The sequence below is a fragment of the Poromitra crassiceps genome, assembly GCF_964638095.1.
Source record: "Poromitra crassiceps genome assembly, chromosome: 18".
NCBI lineage: Eukaryota > Metazoa > Chordata > Actinopteri > Beryciformes > Melamphaidae > Poromitra > Poromitra crassiceps.
In genome coordinates this window covers 11790563-11813062 of record NC_139636.1, presented here as the reverse complement: position 1 = coordinate 11813062, position 22500 = coordinate 11790563, and the positions used below count along the sequence as shown (strand labels likewise).

General features: G+C 43.9%; 1 protein-coding gene across 1 annotated transcript in view; it reads right to left on the bottom strand.

Annotated features, from left to right (window-relative positions):
• Positions 1-22500, bottom strand: part of LOC310792931 (NT-3 growth factor receptor-like) — a gene marked incomplete at both ends in the record, with an annotated part of 132354 nt that overhangs the window by 87161 nt on the left and 22693 nt on the right. The window contains 2 exons of the mRNA XM_083654695.1: positions 4156-4227; positions 6755-6829. Coding sequence (XP_083510821.1) covers positions 4156-4227; positions 6755-6829 — 147 coding nt within the window. The remainder of the gene's footprint in view (positions 1-4155; positions 4228-6754; positions 6830-22500) is intronic.

Below are 22500 nucleotides of genomic sequence, written 5' to 3'. Positions count from 1 at the left end.
TGTTCCATTGCAACATCAGTGCACAGCAAATCCATTTAGGCCTGGTGTACAAAGTGCCGTACAATCCAAATGGCCTGTGTTCTTCCTGGCCATGGTGTGTCTCTCTGTCATGGTTCTGTGCTGTTGTCCCGTTGGCACAAGGAGGTGTTTTCAGGCCAAAATGGCGGCGGCGCTGTTCTAAAAAAAGCAGCAGAGCTTCGTCTCTTGGCTTCTATACTCTTTTGCTGGTATCGTTGCCTCTCGTAAGATTTGCAACGGCAAAACAGCCGCGCGAGCAGGGCTTCTATCAGTTGCCATGGTGATGACTGTTTCCAATTCTCTATTCTTCATAGTCAATTCATCCCCCACACCATGAAATTGCACAAAATTGTATAATGTCACAGTACTAATATAGCTATCAATATTGTATGCTAAATTATTAAGGCAAAAAAGGGGGAGTGGACTATTAACAACAATTAACAGGTCCGAATCCTCGTCTCCGACTTCTGAGTCCGCACGCCTGAATGCTCAACTCCAAGTCCAAGTCCGACTCATTCAGCGCTCAAGTTCAACACACACACACACACACACGTCACACACACACACACACACGTCACACACACACACACACACACACACACACACACACACACACACACACACACACACACACACACAAAGAAACAAACACCATCTGTCCAATTCCTGCTGTTCAGGAAGTCTCGGCAGAGCTAAGATGGCCGCCTCCATGTAGAGCCGGGTGGAGCCCCCGTTGGCCACAGCTTCCTCCTTGGAGACGGTTGCTATGCCAAACGATACAACATGCCAAGTTGTAGGAAAGCAAATGGATGTGATTTATTAGTCAGTCACTAATCGTAGTGTTTTCTTCTGCTCTCTCCCTCCTGGCACCTTTGAAGCCTGAATGCTGAATTGGCTGTGCTAATGATTTAATGTTTCTTTTGCATCTAGAACTTAAAAAAAGGTGCTATGTATGATTAATTGTATGATATTACGCTATTATGTTTTAATGTGTTGCTTTCCTTGATCTTTTAACCCACCGATGAGTAAAAAGTGTGACGGCATGCAGCCCCGGTCTCCCCCAGTAGCCTATTGCAGAGCAATCTAGTAAGAGAGTGGCATCAGCAGAGGTCCAAAAGGCACGACTCACTAGCCAATGAACAGCCAGGAAGGGGGCTCGCGCTACGTTTGAATGCTAAAATAAATAAAGCTGATAATATACAATTTGATTCTTTAAACATCTGACCCTTTCAAAGTACATCACAAACTGTCCATTTTGCTGCGACTCGACAGCGCTGCTTAATCCAGAACCTTACTTCCGGTAACTCTTGAGAGTTAAAAAAAAAAAAAAGGTCCAGTGGAGTGAATGGAGATGTCGCAACTCTTCTATTATACGGCTCTAGCCTATTGCACATACAATTGTATAATTGTTTTTTTCTTATGTTGCTGCTTGACTACTTCCTTTTTATAGAGTTTAGGCCTAATATTTTCTAGTTTCATAGGAAATAGCCAAAGCCACACCCTCTTCCAGGTTAATGCTTATAAAAATAGCAATAATAATAGCGATCAGAGCTAAAATCAGGAGAGACTATATAACATATTGTGTGTGTGTGTGTGTGTGTGTGTGTGTGTGTGTGTGTGTGTGTGTGTGTGTGTGTGTGTGTGTGACGCGTGCGTGTGTGACTTCCCTGTTTGATGCATTCCCATCTATTTTCTAATTAGCTCCTGACAGACAGAGGCATGCAGAGGACAGAGCCATGCATATTCCAGAGTACATGCGCGGTTGTTGTAGTTAATGGATGTTACAGGGGTGATAAATTATTCACGATAGCTGTTGGCTGGGATCTCTCTCGGCCTGTCTGTAGGCTACATGGATGACAGCAGCAGTTATTAATAGTGGCAAAGCAACACGCCGCTACACTTGCTCATATTTCTGCTACACGGCAAGTTTCCCCAATGTTGTGGATTTTTCAGTGGCAATAATTAGGAGTTGACAGGAGCTGATTGGAGAGTTGTTTGTGCTCTCAGAGAGCTGATACAGCTCTGGGGCCTCATTTATCAATATGTGCCTAGAATCCCTGCTAAAACTATGACCAACTTGTCCAGTGACTACATGATCCAACCTGTGTTTCACAATGTAGTGTCATTTTGCAAAGCTATTCCACACATAAGTAGTGATGTGTAAAACACGCACTCACGCACGCACGCGGTTATAAAGTAAACAAGACAACTTAGGTCAATAATTTCTGAGCCTTGCTTAAGCACATTTTGGGGGGGCAAGTGCTACACCCGCTGCAGGCAATTACCCCGTTATCAATCATAGTCCAACTGGGACATTCCGCATGTCGCTCCGCCCCAAACCAACCATAGGTTGAGGCGATGTCTCGTCATAGACGCTGGGTTAGCTGGCTCAGCCTGGCTGGGGGCGTGGTCAGGTTGGGGTAAATCTCCCGTTCGATCTATTCAGCAAAGTTAGAATTTAGCTGCTAGCCCAGCCCAGGCAGACACGATCAGGGATTCAACCACCGCAGTAAACGCACATCTGAGCAGACGTCTTGTGTTCTGCTCTAGAATCCCCAAAACTGTAGTGTAGAGCCGCAGCACCTTCCTTTGCCCATTGAGATATATGGGTGGTTTTACCCCACTCGCGCGCCAGCCGAATAACATTTTGTGGGCGTTCCCACACATGCCGACTGTCTCTATAAATGGCCAATGACAATTACCACATGACGCATATAAATGAGCCTGATTACCAATTGAATAGGGAAATTGCATGCAGGTGTGTGTGCAGTCACTGGATAGGTTAGTCGTTCTTTTAGTTAAGCCAACTGTCCAGTGTTAGATTAACTCTGTTGTGGTGTGGTGGAACAGACAGGCGTGTGGGGGGGCGCACAAGCGCGAATACGTTAGAAAACAACTGTTTCAGTAACGACTTACACTAAATCCTGGTGTGACTAGAGGTGTTTTTGGACTCGCTGTGAGATGGTTTGGCTTCACAAGCTGTTTGGAGTCACATCTTACGGTTCATTTTCTGACCTTTTTGGAACTCGAAAGACTTGGTTCACAGCCACTTTCCAGCTGATCCACAGCACTGAAACAAAGATGAAGGCCCTGCTTTATGGGCCACCTCACCTTGAACAAGGCTTATATTTATTTATACACAAGGGCCGACATGACAAATGTGAGCCCGGCCTGCTGTATAGTTAAGTGGAGGGTAACATAAATCTGCGTGTAGCATAGAAACACAAGACAAAATGTAATCTCAAGCATAAGTGTAGGGGCGGCGAGGTCGTTAGCCAGGCCATCCTTCAAAAAGCAGCAACCCGGGTTCAAGAGAAAACCTATTTTCCCTGTGAGCACCGCTGAAGTACCACATCATTATTGGGGGAAATATGAATACATAACTCTAGACAACAGAGCCATTGAAACCGTAAACACACCAGAGAGTGAATTATGCCACGGCTATTGAATTAGACTTGCTAAATGACACCAAACGCTGCTGAAGTGTTCAGCTAACGTTCACATCTCCCTCTCTCTCTCCCTCTCTCTCTCACACACACACACACACACACACACACACACACACACACACACACACACACACACAATGGGAGACTCGATAGCCGACATAGAATATGATAGAATTGAAATGAAATGCAAAATGTCTCTGAGGATGTTTTGTGGTAAATAGTTCACACGTCGCATTATCATATTTTGGACACATGGTATTGTATGTGTTTCTTAAAGGGATGGTTCACCTTTTTGAAAGGTTAGCACTATTTGTTACTTACCAATGATGATGTTGATTGGTAGAGTTCTTTCTCAGCACAACTTTTTTCTTGAACATTTTGCTCACTTAAACGGTTTTGTAATATAGCTACTTCTAATCGATAATATGTCTGATAAACAAAAGTTGCAAATGAGACTGCCGTTGTCAGCCCTGGTCTGGTCTTTTACTTATGGAAGAAGAAAAGAAGAATTTAATGTTTAAGAAGGTGTGGGAACCCTGTGTGTGTGTGTGTGTGTGTGTGTGTGTGTGTGTGTGTGTGTGTGTGTGTGTGTGTGTGTGTGTGTGTGTGTGTGTGTGTGTGTGTGTGTGTGTGTGTGTGTGTGTGTGTGTGTGTGTGTGTGTGTGTGTGTGTTTGTGTTTGCACTCACATGTAGCGCAGGTGGGGGTTCTTGGAGAAAACACGAGCCTGGATTTCACGCAGGTTGCTCTTCATAATGGTCCTTTGAGAAAAAAGTGAGAAAGAAAGAAAGAAAGAAAGAAAGAAAGAAAGAAAGAAAGAAAGAAAGAAAGAAAGAAAGAAAGAAAGAAACAGAATGTGAAACAAGAATTGAAAAAAGGCCCAAGAAAATGCAAATCTTGACTTTATCAATTCCAAAAAATGCAAATAAGTTAATGGTTCAATTAAAATAATGAAGGCTGTGGAAGAACATCCAACAATCAGAGTAAGCAATTAGTCAAATAAAGACGTGGAGTATTCTGATCAATCACACTATGACGTCCTATAGGAGTTTTCACAACATTCTGCGAAATACACAGCAGTCAAACTGCTTGACGACGACGCATGATCGAGCTTCCAGCGAGTGTTGCACAACTTGTTTACAGAAGAAAAGATGGCTGCCAGCCATAAAAGGGCATTTTTCACTTGTTGAGTTGCAACAAAAATACAAAATGGAAAAATACTTGAAGGGTGTTGAAAACAAAAGACAAAGTGACTTGAGAATAACCACCAGATTGAAAACAACAAAACTGACTGTAAACCTTAGCCTAGGCTAAAGCCATGCAAACCTGGGCCCTAACTATCAGGCCAGCAGTCCAGTCTCTAGCTGGCTGGATCTAGTGAGCACGCACACAAGGGTGCTAACCGGCTAAATATTCTAATACCCTCCCACAAACACAGAGCAGACAATTAAGAGTTTGATTAACAGAGCAATCAATACATGAAGGTTCTAATTCAACACAATTACCGTCACATTGACATCCATGTGATCAACATAATTGCAATGACCTCGTCATCATTCTGATGTATTCAAATACTTTGACCAATTTGGACCCCGCTCTACTCAACCACACTTGGCCCGTTCTACTACCCCTCTCTACATATAAGGGTGGACTCCTCCGCCTCTGTTTCACACACCAGGCCTAAATGAGGAATGGCCAAGAGGAAACACATGGGGGGGGGGGGGGGAGTATAAATTGAATAAACATGATACATGCTAAATGTCTCTGTAACATTTGGATAAACATGGTGTGACAATTGCAGCATTACAATTGACAATGCAGGCCCAGTTCAGCAGTGTTTCATATATGGCACTGGCTATCCCTGTGACGACCTTAATCAAAATATTCTCTTCTTTAAATTAAGGTCAATAGTCGGATTATTGCAGTCAATGTAAACATAGTGACTGAAAGATAGATAGATAATCTAACAATACAAATATAGAAACAGTAGATGAGTTCTGAATTGAATGAATGAATAATGGATTGGTTTGGATTGGAAATTCAATTTGAAAGATTCCCTGCACCTTACATTGCTTATTTGAACAGATGTCCTAACACGGACGCACGCGCATGCACACACACACACACACACACACACACACACACACACACACACACACACACACACACACACGCGCGCTCGCCCCAAACTGCCTGCTGCTGCCAGCGTATCCATGACAACAGGTGTTTGAGCTGTGTGACTGGCTGGTGATGAGTACATACTTCACGGGTCACATGACTGCTGGGGCCTGCACAGCAAAAGACAGATCAATAGAAAATGGCCGATCCATTTGAATTTGAATTGATAAGATGAGATGCATGTCTCTCTGCCCTGAATAAATATCCAGAGATGTGAATTTGGCTAAAGATTGGCAGAGATGGAAAGAGTACACACATTCATTACTTAAGTAGAAGAGCAGTTATTTGTGTAAGAAAAGACTCTGGTCAAAGTAGAAGTACTGATGCAACTTCTTTACTCAAGTAAAAGTAAAAAAGCTCTGAAATGTAATAAAGTATAAAAGTAAAAATTATTTCTACTGGCTGTTTCTGTGGAAAGCTACAGTAATAACTGAAACTCACATCATATTAATATAATTCGAAGACTATTAAACTTAAGAGACCCCCTCCAAACATGTTTTAAGATGTATAAAGACTCTACTACAGATTAATAATTTGTGTGATATGGTTTTTCCACAAAGAAAATGCACATAATTGCTGAAAGCTGGGAGAGAGCTAGACGAGAGAGACAAACGACATTACATTGTTTTTGTCTGCCGTGCATTAAAACTAAAGTAACAAGCCTGTTTTGAAAATGTAAGCAGTAGAAACTGTAGCACACGTCAGCGCTACCCCCTCCGTCTGTGGCAGGGGAGCTATCCGAGGTGCTGAACGTGGCAGAGCAAGCATAGGCCGCCACTGTCCAAGGCACCAGCCATTCTTCCCGTTACAACACGATGCTCATGTACATGTACATTCTTTCATTTAGACGCATTTAACACTTTACACCACACTTATAGTAGTTACTGTAGATTTTTGCAAATGTTTAAATGTACTCATGCCTTGTTTGTTTTAACATGTGCATCCCTTTTTTCTGTGTGTGTGAGTACTTTCAGAGCAACACAAACTGGAGTCAAATTCTTTGTATGTGTACATACCTGGCCAGTAAAGCTGATTCTGATTTTGGAAAAAAGTACATTATCTATTATACTCGTTTGCTCCGGGTATTCGGCTCAACCCTATAGTACTTACAGCCTCTGTAGACTGGTGTAGAGCTCCATATCCACTGGGCTCAGGGTCTGCAGACCAGTCCAGTTCTCAATGTGTCTGCAAGGAAGGAAGAAAAGACAGACAAAACACATCAAATCAGCTTTTACTGTGTGCTGCTGTGCATTAGGGGCGTGGCAAAAATCTCATATCACGATTTTTCTTATGTTGGTTAGACTATTTTGCAAGTTACTCACCAGTACAACTAGGGCTGGGTGATATGGACCAAAAATCATGTCTTGGTAGTTTTAGGCTGAACGGCAATACATACTGTATCTTGTTATTTTCTAAGAACTGGACTACATGTTCAGTTGTAACTTAAGTCAACTGCGATCAGACGACACGGGAGCTGCAGCCCATTTTTCAAAGCGCTCTCTTATCGGTGCTACGACCTGTCACTCATTCAATTTCAACCCGCCTTCAAAAACCAGCAGTGGCATGTGAAGCATATGAAGTGGCACAGACTCACATGTAGTGTAGTATGCGGAGCACAGCGATTCAACGTAATATTTGAGTCTGGGGAGAGACTATCATCATGGCACCCAAACACACACCGTCAGCTCAACAAAAAACAACACGCAAATCACATCCTCTAAACACCTGCTTAGTGCTTACCCAGAGCCCCCAGTGCTCTGTGTGTGTGTGTGTGTGTGTGTGTGTGTGTGTGTGTGTGTGTGTGTGTGTGTGTGTGTGTGTGTGCGCGTGCGTGCGTGCGTGCGTGCGTGCGTGCGTGCGTGCGTGCGTGCGTGCGTGTGTTGGGTAGGTGAAATTATTAAAAGGTGCTGTACGGTACGTCATGTATCCATCAGTCCTCCTGGAATTGATTCATGACTAAATCATCTTTCCATATTTACTCTCTCAGTGTGTGTGTGTGTGTGTGTGTCTCTCTCTCTCTCTCTCTCTCTCTCTCTCTCTCTCTCTCTCTCTCTCTCTCTCTCTCTCTCTCTCTCTCTCTCTTCCAGGGAAAGGCCTGTTTTGTCCACAACCCAAAGATATTTAGTTTCCTGTCATAGACGAGTAAAGAAACCAGAAAATATTCACATTTAAGAAGCCGCTTTACTTTTTTTACTCAAACTGACTCAATTATCAGAATAGTTGACAAGCGAGTGTTGTTCTACTCACTTCATTCTCCATCCGTAAACAAACAACCAAACACAGATACACAGAGAGAGAGAGAGAGAGAGAGAGAGAGAGAGAGGGTAGACACAGAGAACACATGCTGTTTGATGTAGTTGCATCCAGCAGATAGACAAACACACGCACATCCATCTTGCATTGAGTGCTTACAGTACTTTATATTCCATTGAGTTCTCTCTGCATGGAGCCTTCTTCCACACTCACTGTAGCAGCTATTCAGCTTCACTCACAGAGCAGCGATACATCACGTCACGCTTTTGCTCTCAGTATCCTAAACAAACTCGTGTCTAGGGGGTCTCTAATACCGCGCCAACATCCGTAACATGAAGAAATGAACAATTATTAGCAAATAAGGCCGGTGTGTATTATAAGCCCCTCACCTGGTAGCTTCTCTGGTGTAGATACTATAGCTACTCACTATACGAAAACAAAAGCCTTTATTTTCCCGCTGAAATGAATTTTCATTACATAAACATTAAATGATCCATTAAAAGTAACAGCTTTAAAAAGTCATGTTGATATCGTAGGTTTTTAAGGGATTTATTCATGGTGTTTGTGGAGAGACACTAGGATTTTTTGTATGCCTTCCAGTCCCAAACTGTATAATGTTATGCTTGGAAATGCCCCAGAGCAGAAAATAATAATAAACCCTTCTATTGAATGAACCTTGAATAAAGTGTTCCCTGCTAGAAGAGGCAGCCTGTGCATCTAAATATGGAGATATTTCAGATTAGATTCAGCTGCCTGAAGAGAGAGATTTGTGCGAGCGAGGGGGAGAGCTGGCAGAGAAGAGAGGGAAAGGACAAAAAGCAAAGGAAAGACAAACATAATACTGGAGCCTGATAGCCCTGTAGTTTTTGACAACATAAAGGGGACGACGATGCCTTGATTTCATATTGTTCATTCACACATTTCGACTTATTTTCATGTTCAAATGTTTTCTGCTGCAACGACCTAATTTCCCCACAGTGGCCAATTAAAATTGGCATCAGGGATTTCCCCCACTTGCTGTTTGGACCACAACCAAACGACCACGGAAATAGGCCTATTATACAATCAGAACGGGTGTAGCAGCCAGTGTCACTCGTCTGCCATCACCCGTAAACGGTTTGTCAAAATGGCATCCTCAGACCAGGTAGTTTGACTTTAAATTAATGTCATTTCTTACCTCTAGTGGCGACCTCCAGCGGTCATTGGATGCAACGACAGTCAGTCTGATATTGAAATAGCTCGCTGATAAATAATTGTGAACGGGCTGAACGTAAAACGGCATACTGTAGCTGTGGCCGAACACAGAACTTGAAACAAACAAACAGACAAAGTCCACATACTCAAAGCCACACTGTTCGCCACTGTATTTGTTGACAAATAACTTAACATTAATAACATTTTGCGCTCAAAGTCCAAAAAATAAGCTGTTGGTAAAAACGGGTGATGACGTCAGACATTATAATGGTCTGTCGAGTGACGTATGATAGACAAATACAGTACTATGTACAGTAAATAGCTAGCACTAACCTCTGGTGTTACCTACTGTAGCGGTTAGCCGTTAGCTACTTTTGCTAACTAAGTGTTCGCCAGGCTCAAAACGCCACGATAATAACTGTTAACCAGTTTGAGCCACGCTCTTTCCATAAAGCCCACCAGCTTTGATATATGTTGGCTAGTTGTTGATATTATAACGATATTGTTTTGGAGATGCGGGGAGACTGTCATGGCAGCATAACTGCTTCGGGTATTTCCACGGGGGCAGACAAAGAGTTTAATCAAGACAAGACACCAAGCTGTTGCGCCTTCTTCTTTTTTTTACAAGCAGCGCTGCAGTCTCAGTCATTATGCTGCAGTAGTGGAACAAGCTATTATCCTTCGGTTCTTATCAATTTAAGTTATTTAGCGCAAATGGTGACGTGCGTTCATACAGCGCGCACTCATCTACGTTTTCATTGAGCCTTTAAGTGAACCAAAAGTAAATTGAATTGCTGGTGAAAAAACATGTTGCATTCGTAGCAGAGGAACATTTATCTCCACCACCGAATCCCCCCCTCCCTCTCCACCTCTTCTTATTTGCCTTTGCTGTTTCCTCCCTCGCACTCTCACTCTCTCTCTCTTTCTTTCTCTCTCTCTCTCTCACTCACTCTCTCTCCATCCTGTCCTCTTCCCCTCTATCACCCTCCTCCTCTCCTCCTGCTGCTTCCTATATGAGTGTGTGAAGAGTCAGACCTCTCACCCACACAAACACACACGCACGCATGCACATGTGGGCACACGCACACACACGCACGCACACGCACACACACACACACACACACACACACACACACACACACACACACGCACGCACGCACACACACACACAATGTTTGGCTGCCAGGACAGAGAAGCAACCGATAGAAGCATCCTACGCATGCTGCCTAAAAAAAAACTGTGTGTGTGTGTGTGTGTGTGTGTGTGTGTGTGTGTGCGTGTGTGTGTGTGTGTGTGTGTGTGTGAGACTGAGAGAGAGAGAGAGAAATACCACAAAGAAGCATGAGAGAGAAGATTACATGTGGTAAGAAGTTGCATTTCCGCCATTAGAGAACCAGTAGGCTTAGCAAAACCCATGGGCTAGCTCTGTGTTTGGAAGAGGAAGCCATGCTAGTGATACTGATGAAAACTATAGTTCCCCGAATGGCCGCTTGAGGCTGGACCCAGGGGACTCATGTTACCACCCCCCATGTTCAACCAAAGTCTCTTGCACACCTGAGAAGTCTTGTGGCAGGTGCGTAGGTGGAGTAGAATCACTTAGAAAAATAACGGACACCCGCACACTGTCTTCACTTGCTCAAAAATGGAAAATTTAGTACACAATGTTTCGGTACAAGACCTTTTTCAAGTATATATACTTGAAAAAGGTCTTGTACCGAAACGTTGTGTGTTACAGAGGACAGGCTCTTGATAGCATAAGCCTCTCTTCCTCTTCCCATTCCTCCATCTTTCCTTGACATTGTGTGAGTACCACCTTAAACCATTTGGACATCAGTCATCCATCCATCCAGTCATATTTCAAAGTGCACTCAGTCAGTTATGTCAACCCTGTGTGTGGAAAAGAGTGATTGATTGTATTCTGGGCCTCCATCAGTGCTAGGGAGGTGTAACAGACTGACAGGCCGCACACACCAATGCAGAGACTCTCACACACACACCATGTCACCTATTGACACATACGTCTTCACCATGCAACCTGGGCCTCAGGGCTATTAAAAGACAGGGTGAATACGGCAGCACCGCAGAGAGAGAAACACAGAGACAGAGTGGATTACGCCTGTTTCTGATAGCTGTAACAGCGATGATTGATCTCTATGTCGATATATTTCGGCTCTGCCATTATAGCATGGGTAAAGAATCCAAATCCAATTATTTGGTGAAGCCTGACATCTAATGGTGAAGAGTAGGGTACTGAACTGGCCATCTGTTATTGGCTGATCTTTATCCACCAGCCAGGTGATGTCACCTTCTATAGAGTACAATCATAGACGTTTTGAAGCTTTAAGCTTGGCATTTTGACCCGTCACCATCTTGGTTATTTAATAATAATAATAATAATAATAATAATAATACATATGACTTATGTAGCACTTTTCTAGTTACTCAAAGATGCTTATTTGGAGCCAGATGCAGCTCTGTGCGAGACCAGGGCTCTCCCACAGAGCTGCAGTGCGCAAGACTGGGCAGGAGTGGGTTTTCTATGGGAGCGTAGCAACAATTGTAAGGTCCAAAAAAGCTTTCCTCAAGGGTTCTTTTGTTCGGGCACGGTTCTCTATTGGACTGTTAAGTCAACAGTGTAGTATTGATCCATTCTACAGTAAAAATGTAATCAATCAAACGGCATCAGATCCATCACGTCAGAAGTGACACTGACAATATCAGCTCCACACACCGGTCTAACACAACTCGTCAGAAATGATGTCATGAATAATTCATTAAGCAATAAATAAACGATGAAAAAGTGGGTATACAGCCTAATGGAAAAGCTTGCTTCTTTGTATGGTAACGCACACAAAAAGCCATAAAATAATTGGTTCCTAAATAAACATTCCGAATGCATTTATTCCTCTACTAGTCTATTCTTTATAGCCCCTGGAGTCGATCTCTATTCCGGTGTTGTCATGAAGACCGACTTTGCGGGAGGAATATTTATCGGTTGGCATTCAACAGGCACGTCATGCTCGGCAAGGACACATTCATTATTGAAACACAGACAACATTTGTGGACACAATTATTATGAGCCAATATCTCCCTCGACATCACCTTGATGAGAAAACAATGCAGCTTAAAACGTGTGTGTGTAATAACTCTCGTGACAGTAGAGAGGCGCGTGTGTGTGCCCGGCTTCAGCAATAGACCGTGTCACCGGAATTCTGTTGCTAGGGAACCGTTTGTTCTCGAGTTTATTTCCTGTCAAACGCTACAACACAAAGTAAGGCTACGGCCAATTTAGACTGTTCATGTTGTCAAGTTCAAACGGTCTATTCACCTTATCATCATTTGCCCATATCAGGACGCTTCTGCATAACATCATTTTGTAATCGTTATTCCGTTTTAGACCCGGAAGTAGATTACTCCTACCTTTATCATTTTTAGACTTGTCAAAAAGCTTTTTTCAAGCAAAAAAAAACACTTTTAAAGTTTAAATATTTTTTCCGATGAGAATATAACATATATTCCAAATATGTGACCAGTTTATCAGAATAACGCCAATTTGGAAATTTTTAACGAGCAGTGAGGAGCGCTGGCTGTGTGACCGGTCGGACTAGCTAGTATCTGTCAACCCCTACTGGCAGTGGGAAAACACTGGTGCTTTTGTAACTAACGTTATGCTAACCGGGTAGGCTACAGCCATAAGCTCCGCACAGCAGTAACGCTATGAGCATGTGACTGAAGTTGGCCACACTCGCCTCAGTGTAGCTGCTGAATGTTGCCAAACTTCATTCATAGTTTACAGTTTATCAATGTTTACAATGCAACCGGTCGGCCGGCTAACGCTGAACGGCGGTGGGCAACATAAGGTCAGTAGAGAGCCAAAGTCACACCATTGGGTTAGGCATAGGCTACGAAGCAAGGGATTACATCTGCCATTCATTTTTCCATATATGCTTTGTAAAATGCTTATAAAAATTGATTTACTGTACTTGGTCAAACCAAGCGATTCAGCTATATTTACAATCAGGGAAGCCCATGTAACATTTCAATTGGAACCAAACTTAAAAACAAAACGTCAGGGTTGGGATCATTTCATACGTTTTTGTCCCAGTGAAATGTTCTATGGTGTCTCCTGATTCTAAATCTAGCTGAATCACTTGGTTTGACCAAATAAATCAATTGTACAAGCCTTTTACGAAATGTCTATGGAAAAAAGAATGGTGGATGAAATCCCTTGGTTCGTATGGCTAATCCACAAGAGGGCGTGACTTTGGCTCTCGTATGCAACCATATACTGTATTTGGTCTCCATCTCTCCCACACCTGCCACCTGCATCAGCCAGGCACTCCATCCTCCCTCGCGCTCCAAGGGCGTTAAGGCTCCTCTTTGGCTTGATTTCTGGTAAACATTTTGGTTCCCCCCGACTGCATGTGTGATAAGTGGTTCCAGACTGCATTCACTATGTGGTTCCAGACTGCATTCACTATGTGGTTCCAGACTGCATACTGCAGACCCACCCATTATGTCACTTTAAAGATATACTGGACTGCACCTATAGTTTTTTATTGTGATTGTCTTTCTGTATTGTTATGCTAAGTCAAATCCCCATCTGATTACCAACTGTGGCAATACAAGTGAATCTGAATCTGAATGTGCATGATAATAAACTAGTTAACCTTCCTCTCAAGAAAGAAAAACCGCATTTCACTGATACCCCAGTGAGACATGCACACACGCGCGCGCGCACACACACACACACACACACACACACACACACACACACACACACACACACACACACACACACACACACACACACACACACAAACACACACACAGTGTTGTAATGCCCTACAGAATTATCTAACCTCCACCTTGTTACACTCTGCAAGGTACAGATACTGTGTATGTGTGTTTGTGTGTGTGAGAGAGTGCGTGCGTGCATGTGTGTGTGTGTGTGTGTGTGTGTGTGTGTGTGTGTGTGTGAAAGAGAGAGTGAATCAGGCCAGTAGCAGCTCTGCAGTGCAGCTGTATGCTTCCCTCTCTTCTCTCACTGGATCGCTTTCTCTGTCTCTCCCTCTATCTCTCTCTTTCTCACCCTGTCTCTCTCCCTCCCTCTTATGTCGCTCTCTCTCCCTCTATGTCTCTCTCCCTCTATGTCTCTCTCCCTTTGTCTGCCTCTCCCTCCCTCTATGTCTCTCTCTCCCTATATCTCTCCCTCTGTCTCCCTCCCTTCTGTCTCTCTCCCTTTGTCTGCCTCTCCCTCCCTCTATGTATCTCTCTCCCTATATCTCTCCCTCTGTCTCCCTCCCTCTCTTTCCCTCTGTCTCTCTCTCCCTCTATGTCTCTCTCCCTCTCTCTTCTTCTGTCTGTCTGTCTGTCTGTCTGTCTGTCTGTCTCTCTCTCTCTCTCTCTCTCTCTCTCTCTCTCTTCTCTCTCTCTCTCTCTCTCTCTCTCTCTCTCTCTCTCTCTCTCTCTCTCTCTCTCTCTCTCTGACAGCTATTGGCAGTGTCAATCCAAAAATACCAGCCTTGAAAAGCCCATATTGGTGGAAGCCTGTTTAAAATCACATAGCACACTTATTAGTGGATCTCACACCCTGACAGGAATTCAAATCCAGCCAAATGTTGAGTAGCCAAAAGAGACGAGAGAGGAGGTGGGTTTGGGAGGATGTTCCTGGTATAACGATGACGGGACCAACACAGTGTGTGTACAGTACAGTAGTACTGTACAGTCCATAGAAGTACTGCACTCTACCCTCTCTTCACATGTTTCACATTTCAAACCAGTTTTTACAATGGGACCTTCCTGGTTAAATACAGGATGAATAAAAGTGACAGCCAAACACCTGGAGAGCTGCTGTAGTGGAACAGATAGACTCAAGGCCGCTACAAGCCACGCAAATACAGCTCAATAGTCGAGTTTTTTAAGCCAGGAACCAGGAACCAAGCCAAGCGGCCTGAGAGAGAAATCGTGACCATCAAATCCATTCCGGCATTTCCGGCTAATCAGATTTGCGGATGATTGAGCGACAGAGCGTTTCAGCCAATGGGAGAGCACTCTGAGTGGCAGAGGGCAGGACCGGCGGTCTGAGCGGCCGCCCTGAGGCTATTAGCTCAATGGCGAACATTATCGTAGATAGACGCATTTATTAGTGAACAAACGGGTAACATTTCAAAATGGGTGCCGGCGCTGAAAGCAGCGTGGTTAACGTAAAATACGTTCAGTCACTCAGAGGCGTTTTTGTCGGTAGTCAATCATTACATGTAGGAAGTGAATTTCTGAAAAATGTACCTTGGTCCGAAAAAATAAAAGACGCAATACCGCTCAGCAAAATGTCGCCGTTGACAATTGTATTGACTGGATAGAGGTTCGCGAGATATTCTTGATGTGTGAATTAATCGCACGACTACTCTGCTACTCTGCTACGCTACTGATGCGCTTTAGAGTCAGTAATGGCTTTAGGACTGACTTAGTCCCTAAACTGTTTGCTCTTGTGTGTGTGTGATACTCCTGGGATTTTAATTGACACTCATTGGCCATCTGGAGCTTGCCTGAGTGTTATTTTATGATCATTGTGCTGATCTCGACAGACAGTATCAACTCAAGTGGTGGGAAAGATGGCAGGCAGAGAATGACATGAGAAAGGTCATGAGCTGTCAGAAAATCTCCTCACTCTTCACACGTTGTATTTGTTCATTATGGAGCATCAAAGCCAGTGATAGGACACGTGGATCATTTTGGTTTATAAAATGCATAGCTCCAGTCCTTGATTGTGATGGCTGAGCCACGTTCGAAGCCGTTGTAAAATACTCCATAAAGTTGTATAAACACACACCTGTGACGTCAGGTGTGTATTACTGTGACAAGTTAGCTAACGTCAGCTAAGCCCGCGCTCTGCCTGTAGCAACATTCGTCATCCGCAAAATGCCACTGAGTGACCAAAACATTAGCTTGTTTAAAAGCCCATTATATGTACGATGTTGGCTTCTTTCACTGCTCTGAAAACTCGCCTGCCTCGCTAGATATAAAATAGTGTTTTGCAGGCATATACGAGGGATCAGCCGAGCAGCATTTTGGTAAACACACCGCATCACTGGGTGGCAACGACAATGGAACCCTATGGAGCGTGAGCTTTGGGTGGCTTGAGTGTCTGACTCTAGCCGGCTGACCCTGTTTACATTTTAAAAACTGCGACAGTTCACACAACTTTAACACGACATGCATATATTATACATCAAACTCTTGAGCAGTGATGGGCAAGCTACTTGGAAAATGTAGTAAGCTAAGCTACCAGTTACTCTCGATTAAATATAGCTAAACTACATCGAAGCTATCCCCAGAGAAATGTAGCAAGCTAAGCTACGAGCAACATGGCAAAAGCAGCTTGCTACATCAAAGCAATTTTTTTCTCACATTGAATCAACTTCATGTCAAAGAACAACTTTCCACCAAACAAATAGGCAGGCAAAAAAAATCTCATTTTGATTGTTTATTATATTATAAAATACACTGAAACTCTCACTGGCACAATATTCAAAAACAGACAATAAAACCTGAACATCTTCTTCATCACTGCCAGTGGCTCCCTCTGGCTCTGCCATCTTTCAAAGTTCGTTGCTGATGTGACTTCACCAGCACATGACATATTTTACCCTACCCTTAACCAATCATCAGTCTTCATTGCCTAAACCCAACCCAATCAGAGGCACAGTAGTGCCGGGTCTTGCTGCAAGAGAGGCAAGGGTGCTAAAAAGCAAGGATGACTTGTCCGTCATAATGGAACTGGAAGTGCTTTATTGGCACAGGCACACTTGACATATGCAATGTCTCCTCCTGTTTAATCCAAACCGCAGCAGAAATCTCCACTGCGTGGATTTTCTCTGGCAAGTAGCTTGTAGCTTTTGCGGGAAGCTACAAGCTACTTGGGTCTATAAATAGCTTAGCTACTGAAAAAGCTACTTGGGTCAAAAGTAGTGAAGCTACCACCAAGCTACTGAGAAATGTAGTTAAGCTATGTAGCTTCGCTACTTGTAGCAAGCTACTGCCCAACACTGCTCTTGAGCTACTTCTGCTCTCACTCAGAATGTCAAAATATAAGCGATGTGATGTATAGTTTTTGAGATATTAACGTTTGTTTGGCACAACTCACACAAATAACTGCCGCGGGGTTCTGCATTTCTGGGTGGCAAGTGACGTCACGCTGATTCGTCCTATAGTAGGGCTGAATATCGCATTCAGTGCCTCTAACAATTTAATGCGGCTAACGTTATCCTTGCAGCTAAGCTACTGTAGTACGGAGGGAATATGTTTCCGGCGTAACTTGCGCCGTTTGTCCGCGAGTATCTCCTTGGTGTATAGCAGAGAATCAGATGACGTGCGATCGTTGAACTGGCTGGAGGGGGGCTTGAAGGACTACATTGCTTGGCGGAAGAACAATTATTTGTTATCAATATAGAGGGTATGCACACCCACTGGAACACGCCCCCTCAATCAGGAATGAGTGTCAAAATGAGTGTCAAGTTCCTCCCTGAGCAGCAGGTGTCAGTTATGTAGGCTGATTACTGCATTCAAGCTCAGTCTTGCTGTGACTCAGTGGGCGTGACCCCGCAGTGACTTCTGCCTCTGTGACATCACATGGATACCCTCTATTGCTTTTTTTGTTGTTGCTCCAACCTGAGCAGGCAGGCTATATGTAGCAAAGCAATGAGCCCGCGTGAGGCTGTGATTTACAGTGATTTTTACAATGGCTAAGAGGTGTTTAAGGCACGCTGCAAGCAGGGCTTAAGTCTGTCTATGTTCTTGACCAAAAACTTGATGTATGGTGAATTCCAATGACTCCCCAGCTCAGGTACAGCAGGTGGTGGGCGCACGTACTGCTCGGAGCCAGAGCAGTGATTGCATTATAATCACTGTGGCTCTAAAAACATAATTACCACAGTCTTCAGTATAATAAGCAACATATTTCAACTCCAGTCGGGGGCTTTTGAAACATTTAAATCGGTAATTTAAAGTTACAATCCAATTTAAGGGCTCGCTTACCTCGCGCTCCCTCTCTGTCAGTCTAACCGCACTCCCCCTATCTATCCTCTCTCTCTCCCTCTCTCTCTTTCTCTCTCTCCCTCTCTCTCTTTCTCTCTCTCCCTCTCTCTCTCTCTCTCTCTCCCCCTCTCCCTGTCAGTTTCTCACTTTTTTGGGGAATGCCTCATATACCCCCAAAAGCGGCCCCCCCGCCCGAGTTTCTGAAGTAATTATGTATTAATTAAAACGCCGCCATCCCAATGAATTTTTGATTAATTTGACTTGAGCTAAATAACTATCGGCTCCCGAAGCCTTAATCACAGGGAAAATTACTTTTAAGTACGGCTAATTCATGGGCTTGAAGCCGGTCGAGGGAGTTGAAGGATAAAAAAATGACTGTACAGTACCTTCAGGGATTTAATCACTGCTCTCAAATGTAGACTAGTAGCCACGGTAGTACGGTAGGCTTTAGCGGTGTGCTACACGGTGGTCCGGCAGACACAAATACATTACTTGCCCACCGACTCCGTTGTTTTTATTTTTTAAGCGGCGCAACCGCTTCTATAAGTGAATTTGTGTGTAGGCACCTAAAAAGTCACCTGAAGAGTCACCTGGGCTAAATCCATCTCATGCTCCTGTGTAGGAGCACGAGATGTAGGAGCACGAGGTGTAGGAGCACGAGGTGTAGTCACCTAATATGTTTTATCCAAAGAACAATCGTTCTTTGGATAAAACATATTAGCTACGCAAAAAAATCTAGATTTTTGTAAGATGGCTGCCCAGAAATACTATTTTGGGAGCAACTTTGTGTGGAATTGTCCAATATGAATGATCTTGCTATAACCATACATTTATGACCACAGATAAGCCAGATTTATTGCATGTAAATAAAAAAAATAGCTGCCATTTCTGCCTTTAAATTACCATAATTTGCATCATGTTTTGTGTCACTTCACAAAACATTTCTAGGGTGGAACTCTGGAGACAATGCACCGTGGGCGCAACATGTTGTGGGATTTATGACATCACTGATGATGTCACTGATGATGTCACGATTTGCATCACAAAATCCCGCTTCGAATCCTGCTCGACAGCCTTTAGTGAGGAATCCTCCCATCCCTGCCTTCTGTCTTGGACCCCATCAGTAATGTCACTCGAGCAATTGTGATTTCATCAGTGTGACTTGAGCATGTGATGTATGTCACCAGTGGGTGATGTCATGAGTGATGTCATAATTTTCAGTGTCTACACAAGTCTACACAAGTTTATTGCAAGTCTGTGGCTTGCAATAAACCCCCCCCCCCCCGCCCCGCATGGAATATCTTTGTACCAAATTATATGCTTTTATGGCAAAATGCACAATTGTTATGCTTAACTGCCCCACTACTGAGAATTATGCTTGAAAAAACAATTTAAAAAAGCTGTGATGAGTATTTTACTCTGCTTGGGGGTGTGTGTGTGTGTGTGTGTGTGTGTGTGTGTGTGTGTGTGTGTGTGTGTGTGTGTGTGTGTGTGTGTGTGTGTGTGTGTGTGTGTGTGTGTGTGTGTGTGTGTGTGTGTGTGTGTGTGTGTGTGTGTGTGTGTGTGTGTGTGTGTGTGTAGCAATTTGCACGTGATGAATATTTCATGTGTTCATGCCCATGATGAGAGTCCGGGGGACATGTTGAAGTGCTGCGGGCCCAAACAGAACAAAACGGCTCCACTGTGATCACAGGAGCGCTCGGAGCGAACGGTAAAGACATCGCTTAATGAGGCCAAATTGAAAAACACATTTGAATAAAAATGAAAAGCATGACCATTTAAAAAAGAAGAGAAATCCACTTACAGCAGTGAGTGAATAGAAGTTCTATTTCACACAGGCTTCACTCGTTAGGCTTAGCCACTCATAGTTGGGTCATCTCCAGCAAAAAGCGGAGGTTCGTTTCTCAGTTTGTCATCTATGAAGGTTAATAAACAAATGTAGCCCCCATGCCTCTCGCGAAAATACAAGTAATTTTTTTAGAGCCCTAAATCCAAAATGGCCACCATTGGCTATGTTGGAAATGACTAGCTAGGGCTTAAACGATTCCTCGAGGAATTCGATCACAAAAAATGATCGAGGCAAAATCATTTGAATCGACGCGTCGTTTAGACTGTGTTTCGCACGGACGCTTATTAGTGTCGCACAGCACAATGTGCTTTCGTTGTGGACACAAGACAAGCCGAGATGGCACGGGGCTGCAAAATGAAGAAAGAGAGAGAAAATAGCGGAGAAAGTGTCCAGACAGGCCAGAGAAAATGACAGAAACTGTCCAAAGTTTGGGATCATTTCAAGCTGAAAAAGAACAAAAACTCTGTGGAATGTGTCTATTGTAAGACCGTACTTGCCTACCAGCACTTCAGCAGAAGATATGCAGTAAACAGAGCAGACCCGAGACCAGGTGACTCCGTGATAGTCTCTGTGATAGTAATAGCAGAAGATTTAATGCTAACGAATGTTGGCACACAATATCAGATATCCGTATTGCCCTTGGAAACCTGAAGTAAAGCGGTCGAACCCTAGAACAGTGTAAATAAAATACTATTACAAAATGATGCTTTGCCATTACACAGCAAATATATTCTCTTTACATTTAAGCATTCATCCTTTATTTTGAGGCTGGTGGCAGCTTGTGAAGCAAACGCTGGCTCAGCTGTTTTGCAGCCAGGTTTGGCCTGGATCTAAACACAGAGGAAAGCAAGGTGGGCCTAGAGCCAGAGAGAGAGAGAGACAGAGAGAGAGAGAGAGAGAGAGAGAGGGGGACAGAGAGAGAGAGAGAAAGAGAGAGAGAGAGAGGGGGACAGAGAGAGAGAGGGGGAGAGAGACAGACAGAGAGAGAGACAGACAGAGAGAGAGAAAGAGAGGGGGACAAGAGAGAGAGAGAGGGAGAGAGAGAGGAGACAGAGAGAGAGAGAGACAGAGAGAGAGATGGAGAGAGGGGAGAGAGAGGGAAACAGACAGAGAGAGAGAGGGAGACATAGAGAGAGAGAGAGGGGAGAGAGAGTGAGACAGAGAGAGAGAGAGACAGAGAGAGAGATGGAGAGAGGGGAGAGAGAGGGAAACAGACAGAGAGAGAGAGGGAGACATAGAGAGAGAGAGAGGGGAGAGAGAGTGACAGAGGGGGGAGAGAGAGACATACTATAGAGAGGAGAGAGAGAGAGAGTTGGTGGCAGACAGTGGCTTGTGTGACTGGCTTATCAACACAACAGGGCCTGTGGCTGAACAAATTGCCTTCTCTGTTCGCTGTGATTAGACTGCAACCAAAGTGCACACACACTCGCACACACACACACACACACAGACACTTGCGCGCGTGCACACACACACATGCACACACACACACGCACGCACACGCACACACTCGCACACACACACACACACACACTTGCACACACTTGCACACACACACACACACACACACACACACTTGCATGCGTATGCGCGCACACACACACACACACACACACACACACACACACACACACACACACACACACACACACACACACACACACACCTAAGATGATGTGTTGGCAATCAGAGGCAGCAATTGCAGTGACATTTCCAGCCTCATTTCTTCTTCAGGAAAAGAAGGGTGTTTCAAGGACTGTGTGTGTGTGTGTGTGTGTGTGTGTGTGTGTGTGTGTGTGTGTGTGTGTTAGCGGCTTCATTGAAGACAGTTGATCATTTAGACCTCCAGGCAAGGTTCCAAAGTGTCTTCATACTGGAGAAATGAGACTCAGAGTAAAATTGTGTGTTGTAAAGCCATGCACACTGTGGCTCAGTTTGGGTACAAAAAAAGCTAAAATGTTCGAAATAAGTAATGGTGAAATTGCTACAGTAGGTTTGGACTTATTATTACTTATTAAAGATACTGTTGGGTACTGGTACCGAATCTTTATTGGGTCAAATGTGAACGGTACCCGACCCTAACTGTGGCTAATGACTTCCTCTGGATATTGTTTAGTAATCATATTGATGGCTTGTATTACTTTTTGTTTTCAAAGTCTGATAGTCTAATAGTAGGCTATACTGTAACATAACATAAGTTTTTGGATAATCGGGTTTCTCAAAACCAGGATAAGGGCTTATCCAGGTTTCTGAAATCAGGATATGATGTGTGCAAACACAAAAACCCCATCATAACTGGATACTCAAGTCCATGTAAATATCCATCCAACCATTCATCCAGCTTCAACCGCTTATCCAGGATGGGGTTGTGGAGGTACTGTAGCCGTTCCAGCAGGCGACCCTAAACTTCCTTCTCCCTGGTCATATTAGACAGCTCTGACTGAGCGATCCTGAGGCATTCCCAGGCCAGCGTGGAGATATATCATCTCTCCACCTAGCCCTCAGTCTGCCCTGTGGTCTCCT